At 23.4% G+C, this 10746-nt stretch overlaps 1 protein-coding gene across 2 annotated transcripts; it reads right to left on the bottom strand.

Annotated features, from left to right (window-relative positions):
* Positions 1-3034: 3034 nt before the first annotated feature.
* LOC110650958 (transcription factor bHLH162) lies at positions 3035-4720 on the bottom strand. 2 transcript variants are annotated; one of them, XM_021806127.2, is made up of 3 exons: positions 4326-4717; positions 3417-3752; positions 3035-3340 (listed from the first exon to the last, which is right to left on the bottom strand). In XM_021806127.2, the coding sequence occupies exons 1-3, from the start codon at positions 4455-4457 to the stop codon at positions 3260-3262; spliced, it is 549 nt and encodes a 182-aa protein (XP_021661819.2). In that variant the 5' UTR covers positions 4458-4717; the 3' UTR covers positions 3035-3259. The 2 variants fall into 2 exon arrangements, with proteins under 2 accessions (XP_021661819.2, XP_021661818.2); XM_021806126.2 differs by having other exon boundaries at positions 3196-3326; positions 4326-4720.
* Between the last annotated feature and the right edge of the window lie 6026 nt (positions 4721-10746).

Genomic DNA, 10746 nt, shown 5'->3' with positions numbered 1-10746 from the left:
TAATTAACAAAAAATAAAAAAATAATGAAATTACTTGGCATATATATATAATTTAAAAATTTTCTAAATAATAATAAAACAATATAACATGATTAATAGTAACCAAAATAATAATATTAAACATTTATTAATTATACTGTAAAAATAATGAAAATTATATATTAATATAAATTTCTTGTCTATCATAATTATTAAAATAAAAATTTATTTCATTTTTCTATAATATATATATATAATTGAAAATATATTTTTATTAAATGCCTATTAAAATAAGATAAATAAAAATAAAATAATATTAAAATAAATTAAAATTTATTAAATATAATAAAAGATGAGAGATGATAAAGTATTTAACTCAATGTTGCTATTTTTATAGTATAATTTTAGATTATTTTATTAATTTTAAGATATATAATTTTTATATTTTTATAATTAAATGAAATAATTAAAAAATTAAGAATTATTAAATAAGAAATTTATAAAATTATTAAAATATATCTAATATTTTTAATTAGTTAGTCATAAAATTGTGGTAACAATAAAGATATTTAAAAAATTAAATAGATAATTAAATAAAAAATAGAATTAAATACTTAACAATAATTATTATTATAATTATAAAATATAATAATTTTTATATAATAAATGTCATATGATAAAATTAAAAAACATATATATATTCAAATGACAAATTCTGCTATTAAAATGCCATATGGCAGCGCTAAGTGAAAGCTTTCCTATTATAGGAATGACAATAATAAAATATTTTTAAAAATAACTCGGTTTAAATTTGAATTTAATTAATATTTTTAATAAAAATTTATCTTAAACTTGATTAATTGAAATACATCCTAAATTATTTGAAACCATTTCAAATTGGATTATTATTATATCAAACTCATTTAACTTTATATATTTTAATTAATAATATATATAATATTTTTATTAATAAATTATATTTTAAAAATTTAATAATTTTATAAAATATTAAAATTTTATTTATTTAAAATATAAATTGAAAATTTTAATAAAATATTTTTCATATTTAATTAATCATTCATATAAATAGGTATAAAAATATAAAATCTAAAGCTATCAAAAACCCAACATAAATATTATTTTTTCAATTCAAACTTAATTATATACTTCATAAATCTATCTTAATAAAGTTTGATTAGATTGAATATGTAAAAATATCCTATTCATTATCATTCATAGACAAATTAGACTAATTTGTCACAGTTCTTGTTGTGCACGACATGTAGGAAAGAGAAGCCTATAAGCACTGTTGACTTCAAATGTTAAATGACATCTTGATTCTTAACGTTTTATAAAAGTGTTGAATAACTTCTTATACTTTTTAAATGTGCATCCCACGTTTTTTATATTTATTGTATGTATTTATAATGTAATATTTTAATATATAATTTTTTATTAATTTTTTATATAATATAATATTATTATAATATATTATTCTTTATTATAAAAATATAATAATTTTTTATATACACTTATCATTTTTAAATTAAAATAATGAAAATAAAAATATATCAATGAAAATACAAAATTATAGAGGTGAATTTTGGTATGAAAAATTTATTATTATTATTATTATTATTATTATTATTATTATTTTATATTTATAAGTGTTTTATAAATATCTAAATTTAGCTATTTATTATTTTATTAGTTTATATATTTTCGTGTTAAATTTCTTAAATAATAAAGTGTTGAGTTTATCAAAACTAATTAGTTTTTAGCATTTTATAAATTTTGTAAGACATATATAATTAGTATAAAAAATCTAAATTTTTTTCTATACCATTTAAGAGTTTATACATAAAATAGTAAAATAAATATAATTTAGTATAATTTTATACAATGTTATTTTTTATTTTTAATTATTTTATACTCAATTTTTTTAATTTAATTTGATAAAATTAACTGTGCATACCCATATTATTAATATTATTAATTTTTATTTGATATATAATTTTTTATATAATTTCATATTTTCACTTATTAATTTTATTTTTATTTTTCAATTATTAATTTCTTAATTATTTTAGTTAATTTATTCTTATAAAATTTATATTTAATTGAAGTTAAGTATAAGCATGACTAAAAATTTTAAAATTATATGAACTCTAAAATTAAAAATTTTAAATTTATAAAAATATTTAAATTAATTTAAATAATAAAAATATAATTATAATTAAATTGAAAAATAAAGGGTATTTTTGAGAAAGCAAATGTTCTCCCCTCTTATCACATTTATATATAGCATAGAGTATGGAAGTATAGATATAGATACTTTTATATTAAATTTGTTGAATATTTGATTTTGATTTTAAAGTTTAAGGTAAGATTGATAGAGTGTAAAAAATGAATTGATATTGTTTTCTATTTTAATTTTTAGTTGAATATTTTAATCATTGTGGTATTCTTTTGATAAGTGAAGCATAAATTAAGGCGGAGGAGGAGGAGAAAAAGAGACGAAGGACAACGAGTAAGAGAAAAAAAGATGAAAGATAAAGAGTACAAAGAGAAGATCAAATAGTAATTCTAATAAATTTTAGAGATTAAATTATAAAATACAAAAAAAAAAATTTAGCCGGTGAATAAATGTGTATAAAAAATTATTTAAAAATGACCTAATTTACGAATTTTAGAAGTCTAATTGATCTTCATTTTACGTTTGTTCTTAATTAAATATTAGGTTTTATAAGGTATAATTTTGAAAACCACTAAAAATTTTCATTTTTTAACCTAACAAATCAGTGAATTAAAAGAGGTTTTTGTTTTCAAACACCTTTAAACCCTTCTCTTCCTTCCAAAGTTCGATTAAACAATAAAATTTTATAAAATTATGAAAAGAAGTTATTTTACTTTAACTCTCTCCTCCAAGCGAAGTGTAATTAAGGGTAGGAGATTGTGCAAATTAACACAAACAAGAAAATATCATACGATAAATATGTGGCGTGCAGTTTTTTTAAGAAATCAGGCAAGGAGAGACATTCATGTAAGAATAAAGTTATTAAGAAATAAGAATTTAATTAAGAGGAAACATGAAGTGCCAACAAAATCTAATTAACACACATAAAGTAAGGAATATTATTCCTATTAACAGAGGAACTATGGATGCTAGATATTCCATACTGGGCATGATTTAATCTCCAGATTTCACAGAGTAAAAATTGGATAATTCAATGAGATCCTGATTCCTGAAAGCTCTTCTTGTTTCAGTATTCTGAAAGTTTCATATGCAACTCCAGTAAATCAGTTCCTGCAGTCTCTGGCATACCCTTGAAGTCTCCACACCAACTCTACAGATTTTGACCTAATCAAATAAAAAATAGTCTGCTTAATTGTCAAGAAAGTTAAAATTGATTTAAAGTTGAGTCATTAGTAATCACCTGAGCATGAATTGTGTGGAAGACCTTATCACCCACGGTTGAAAAGCTGGCGCTGACAACTTCAGCTCCTTCTTCCTCAATAATTGTAATAACTTCATAAAACATGAAGTTCTTCTTCAACCCACTAATCAAAACCACTTCTATGCTTGAACCCAAGTCTCTAAGTTCAATCATTGGCAATCTCAATCCCATCATCATTGCATCCATGGTGCTATTATTAGCTACCGAAGTTCCCATTGCCTGTTCCTTTTTCTTCTTTAATTTCTCTATTCTTTCTTTCAGGTGCTTTATGTAGGCGGCAGCATGGTCTAGTTGACCTTGCTGCGATAGCATGTCCTGCATCAAATCCATTTAAATCATTAATATTTCCATAATTTCACTATAATGTTCCATAATTTTCAATTTTTTTCTATTAATTAATTAATTAAGCATTTAAATTTAATTTTAATCTCTCAGTAACTAACTATTATAATAACAAACACAACCAATTAAGATGAATATTAAGCAAGGCAGATAGTGGCTGCTACCAACGTTCTAACATTGAAGTTCTCTTTTATGAAAGGAAAGTAGGTAGCTAGCTGACAGCATAATTTATTTCCATTCATCAATAATTTTGAAGCAACTGGTACATGTGAAGGAGCTATCCGTTTCTTTTCACAACTATAGTATCCAAACAAACTGGACCGCAAAAACAAAAGAGCCAAGAAACTAAACATGGATCGATGGTGGTCTTTTAAAAAGAAAAAAAAAAAATTCTCAGAAGTGGACCCGCACTGCTCCAACTCTTGGCAGTCAAATTTCAGATCGTGTATGTGTCTGTGATGCCTAGTGTTTTTTTCTTTTGATCTTCTCCAGTAAACAAGTTTTTGATAACTTACAGGCTCGAAACTGATTAAATCAAGTGTTTACCTTAGAATGTTTGAAGTGATGAGAAGGAATGAGAGAAGCCAGCTTGAAACATAAATCCTTCATGTGAATTCTGCGATTCCTCTCGACCGTCTTTCGATCAAGTCTTGGTGACTCACTGTTGCTTCTCATCATCTTTCTGTCCTATCAAAAACTTTAATTCTTTGTTTTCCCTTCTTTCACGCTACAGTATATTTCAAACCCACATAAATTAACGCAAGAAATTAAGACTTGAAATACTAATTAACAGAAGAAAACATGCACAGCATTTTTTTTGTCTTCTTTTGGTGTTTAGAAGGAGAGAGGAGGGAAGATAGACTGAGCAGAGGAACGGAGAGAGAGGAAAATACATATGGAATTGCTTTAAGAGTTGGAAGTGAAAGTTGGTGATTATGCCGGACATATATATATATAGCAAGGAAAAGAAAGTGGGGAGGAAATATGCACCAAGTATTCTAAAACCAGTTGTATTTTGGATAGAATTCAAACTTCCAATGAATGGAAGGAAATGACACAGAAATCATGTGTAGTCTATTTTCAAAGATTAAAAGAAGTGGGACCGAAAAAACAATAAAGCGGAGAAAAAAAATATAAGGTTCCTCGTAGTAAATTTTAAAATACGTAATTATTTGATTATTATCATTAATTTATGAGATTTATCATAATTAATGATTATAATATAAAATATTATTTTTTTTAAGATTTGATTGAAGATAAAAAAAATTCAAAATTTTTGAGTTTAAATTTTGATTATTTAAATAAAAAAGGATTTAAAAAAATATTTTTTTTAAAAAATAATATAAATTATTTTGAATGATTATTGGAATCCAAAGAGAAAATGTAATTTTGGAGATATAATTGAATAAACCAATCTTAGCAAACTCAAGACTCCGAACTGGTCAACGATTCGTGATCCAAATCAAATTACATAGTCATTTCCAAACGGTCTTTGAAAAAAACAAAAAGGGCAATTGCAGGTGCTCTCGGTTTAGGCATGGCCATGAGCCGTCTCGGGCCTATGAACTGGAGGTGGTCAAAACCAAACATAGCTAAGGTTTGGCAAAAAGTCTTTAGGTATTGTAATTATTTACTACATAGTTTATGTAAATTGAAAATTACATCAATAATTATTTATTCTTTTATATGTTACCTTGACTTGTAAATATATTATCTTAATATTATTTATTACTTCAATATTATGTACAAAATAATATTAAAAAAATTATTAAAGCCTATATTTAATTTGTTGTAGTGAAGAGTCATGGTCGATCGCGTTATATTGGTGTGAATACTACTACACCATTGTGCAATTTAGCAAATCTTATTGTGAAGACTTGCAACAAAGCCCTAATATTCGTCATAGTCTTCTAGCATCTAACCCCCTCCGTGAAATGAAATTTGTTTCTTCAAAGCTTGAATTTAAAGGTTTAATGTTCAAATCTCATTAAGGAGTGAGTAGAGCTTGCGAAACCACCGTTGTTCCTTACGAAGCCAGAGGAACTCATTGGAGTTAAAAAGAAGAAGAAAGGGGTCGAGAAAAAGAGATGGGTATATACAGCATAAGATAAACGGAAGACTTGTGAGGTTCTGTGAGGGAGAGGGGTGGGTGGATTTTAGCTTACATGGTTGAAGGAGAAGGCAAATGAGAGCGAATAATTTTATATTTTCACATACTATTAATCATAAAATATAACGAAGATATTATTTAATAGACGGAATAAAATATTAAAAATATATTAAAATATAATTATGAATATATAAATAACAATTTATAAATAATATAAATATTTTCCAATAAAAAATAATTTAATTAATTTTCTTTCACCTCTAAAATATAAAGAAAGAGGTCTCAAATTAGAGTCTTTTTAACTCTATACTATAAAATAATTCACTTTTGTCTCCATTAATTATTGCTATGATGAATAAAAAAAAATAGTGTAAATGCTCAAAAGGGAATCTGTGGAGGGGCAACTAGAGTGGTTGACCCATGACCATTTCATTCTTCTTATTATTATTTTTAAAGTCATGGCCATTTCTTGCCCTAGTGGATGTGAAGTCAAAGCCTGTCATTCACCGTCCAAAATCTGTAGCTGTACTTCCGTTACCATTTAGGGTAAAACTAGATGTAATCTTTAGAAATTCAGTTCCAAAAAATAATAATAATCTTTAAATGAAAAAATAAAATTCCAAAATGGAAGGCTATAGTCTATAAGGTTTTTATTTTTTTTTTATTTTTTTAAAAGCCTATAGACATTTTTATTAGTAAAAAGTTATACTTTTTATAGTATAATTTTTTTCGATTAAAATTCAACTAAGTAAATTGCTTATTAGCATCCAAACTATGTCCTTTACTCTTTTGCGATGCTTCATTGACAATAAATTTAAAATATTATATTTATCGAAAATTAATTACAATCTGAAATATTTTATTCATATCATGATGAACAATATTTAAATAATTTGTTCAAAAGCTTGAATTCTAACACATGATCATTTTTCCTTTACCAAATTATAATTATTTATTTTTTTTTATACTTTCCCATTTTAAGTTTTTCTCTTCATAATATCTATTACACTTAGGTGAATTTGTTGGGTTTTTTTTTGTAATTTTTAGAGAGAATTTTTCAATATTATTTTTGCAAAAAAAAACTATATATGAATCATATCAAAATAATAAAATAAATTTATTTTTATACCATTTGTATCATATTTTTTTCATTTTCATTCTTATTAATCATATTTGATAATTTAATTTGCGAGAATCAAAATTGGTACACACAACTTTTAATACTAAAAAAAATAAAAAATAAAAAATTAATAATTATAATATTATAAATATCATTTAATTGATTAAAATATATTAACATCATCTTTTATTACCATAGATAACACTTAATAAATGGTATAATGATTAACTCAATTATAATAATTTTAAGAAATTATAATTATAAAATAATTATAATAATATAAATAACAATGTTTAATTATAATGTTTTAACTTTTATTAATATTTTTTAATTTAATAATATTAAAATTATATTTTAAATAAAATTATAAAATTTCAATTTTAAGTTTGAGTTAAAAGTTAAAATTGTAAAAAAAAAAAAAAAAAAAAAAGGATTTCTGTGGGATTTCTATTTGGTCGGCTGATACTGATGCTCTATCATTATCATGCCAGGCTGCAGCTATTTCATGGCCAAACATGATTGCATCAACATAATCCGCACACAATAATTATAGGGGTTGATTAAGTTTAATTAATTTCGCCTTGAAAAAAAAAATTCTGGTTTATTTTTAAAGCTAATTAACTTTGAAGAACTTGGTTTTTTTTTTTTTTACAATAAAATTCAACATTTTATTGTTCTGAATACCGATAACTATTTTTTTTTTACTAGAGTTAATATATTTTTTTTCTTTTAATAAGTTATATTAGAAATTTTAGCATTATAAATTAAGGTTTGAAAAGTATACACAACGCGAAATAAAACGAGAAAAATACCAAAAGAAAAAAGGAATTCCAAATTAATAAATTTAATTTGAAATAATTATAATTCATAAGTAATTGGATGTTTAACTTGGCAAATAAGCCATAATTTTAAGTTGGTCATTTATTTATAATATTTTTAGATTTTATAATTAAACAAAAAATAATAATAATAAGCTGAAAGGAGTAGTTTTTATTTTTTATATTTATAAAATAATTTGATAAAATATTTTATTATATTACTCTAATTAATATATATATATATATTCACTTCAAAAATTTATTTTTTTAACAATAATTAAATAAATTATTAATTTTATTATATACGGAGGCTCCAGTTAGACAAGTAGAGCACATTAGGTTAGAAAATGAAAAAAAAAAGGGGATAAACCCAAACTGATTTAGAGGAGAGTAGTATAATATGACCTATAAGCATTACACATTTCAAAGAATTTAATCCAAAATCGTTTAGAGTGGAGAAAAAAAAAATCCATATAGTTGAACCTAAATTTTTGAAATAAAGGCTTAGTTGAGTTGAATTTTAATAAATTTATTTTTTTATTAATTGAATAAAATATTTATTTATTTAAATTAAAATTATATTATATTATAATACATTTTAAATATATTTTAATAATATTACAATGAAGTACTGAGTTAATACAATTTACTATTTGACAAAAATAATCTGGTGTCCTTTTTAGTCATTTTGTTAATAAATATATTTATAAGTTACTTTTTATTAAACATATCAACGATTTATCAGTCATTTATAAATATTTTAATTAAATATATAATTATTTAAAATTTTAAATACTTATTAAATCAAATTAACTTATAAATTTATAGTACTTATAAATTACTTTCATAAATTAGATTAAACACTCTCTAAGTCAAACAAGATTAAAACTATTCAAACCATTTAAATGATTTAGATTCAGTTAGATAAACAGTTGGGTCGCTCTATAAAATTTTAAATGAATTAATGGAGACATTAAATTAAATAACATTAAAAATAAAATAATATTAATAAATATAAAAATTTAAAATATGAAGGATCAAAATAAATGAAAATTAATATTATTTAGACAAAATTTTTATATTATGTAAAAGAAAAATAAATTAACAAAATGAATACATCTACATATACTTCAGAATATATTTTTTTTCCCTTCAATTTCAAATTTTCAATCACTTTTCATATATTATAACCAAATAAAATTTTTTGATTTGGTTATATTTTAAAATCAAATCAAACTATATAAGTATTAAAATCATAATTTTTATTTTAAATTGAATTGATTTGATTAACTTTCATGTACTTTGCAAAAGTAAAATTATTAGGCTCAATAAAATCAAAATAGTTATAAAAATTAAAGCTCTTCATCAAGATCTATATTGAAAAGTACTCTTGAATATGTCATATCTAGGAAATACGCTCTTAAAATCACTTAAAAAGAATATTTAATTTTTATGTATGAAAATTAATTTAAAATATCATAAATTAAAAGAAAAAATAAAATTATCAGAGAATTATCGCATTTTCTAACCCAAGGTAGAACCTAGGGAAATTTTAAATAGAGATGTTAATGATAACTTAGCTAGACAAATTTAATATAATATTTCAAAGTAATTCAAAAAATACTTAAAATTGACAATGTTAAATGAAAAAACAATAAAACATAAATATCAACTCAAAGAAAAAACATTAATTATATATGCTCTCAAGCCAATCTCGATGATAAAATTAAATAGAAGTAAACAAAGATTTATGAAATTAATCACACGTTTCATTATTCATCATATGAAAGTAATAATGCATATTATGTCAATATGTACTGCAAAGTTAAAAAAAAAAAAAAAGAATTTATGTCTCTAAAATCAGTCGAGCATGTTGAGAGTATTTAAAGGAGAATTATTATATATACCCAGAGCATTAAAAGATAATATTCTTTTAAAGAAAAAAAATCAAAATTTCCATGATTTTAGAGAAATGAAACTCATATATTTAGAGAAAGAGTGCATATGCATTGGGTATTCGGACAACCTCTCATATTTTAATCCCATATATATGAACATGATATTTTTAAGCAATCTGGTCCATTTAATATAATATTATCTCTTCTTTTAATTTTCATCTCCAACATGCATATGTATATGTGTTAAAGAAGCCGATGGATTCTGCATGAAATTTCTCCTTTTGAAGAAGGAATCAGTAGATGAGAACAGCTTCCATTAGGATATACTTTCCGGCACGGCATTTCATGTATATGATATCGACTGAAGATATGGCAAGGAACCGATTCTCTTCAACATGCATGCATGAGTTGACTTCCGGCAATGGGAATTCAGATTTTCTTGCACATTCACGGACACGGCGACAATAGAACCAGGCAGCCCATTGCTGCTGTGATTTTTTCCTTATCAATGTTCGATTTTACTTGATCTGGTTTTCATCTCGTTGCTTTGTTATTTGTAGCCAGAGATGAATATCAAGAATGATTGCCTTTTTTTTTTTCTTCTTTTCAGATATCCTCGCATAACTTACCTTGATGATGGACGCACCCGATTTATTCACCTATCTAATCAAAACTTAGACACATAATTTAAAATTAAGGTGTACTCTATCTAATCAAAAACATGGTAGGACCTACTATAAATACGAAATTCTAATTTATCATTCGTCGGGTGTATAAATTAATTTATATATCCTTGTATACATAAAGAAAGTTGGTTGAATTTGTTATTAGCATGAGAAGTGATGATGGGAATGGCATCAGTTGCCCTGTACTAGATGGATGGAGATATATAGGGCCTTCACATACGGTTTTAGCAATCAACTACAAGTTCTGCACATTAATTAATAATGACGTTACAATCTTTGCAAACTATAGATGATTAGCTGTGCTGTTGAAATATGCATAAAGATTTCAAATTGAA

Source organism: Hevea brasiliensis, chromosome 17, assembly GCF_030052815.1.
Source record: "Hevea brasiliensis isolate MT/VB/25A 57/8 chromosome 17, ASM3005281v1, whole genome shotgun sequence".
Taxonomy (NCBI): Eukaryota; Viridiplantae; Streptophyta; class Magnoliopsida; order Malpighiales; family Euphorbiaceae; genus Hevea; species Hevea brasiliensis.
Note: the sequence above shows the minus strand (reverse complement) of the source record. Positions and strands in the feature narration are given on the sequence as shown.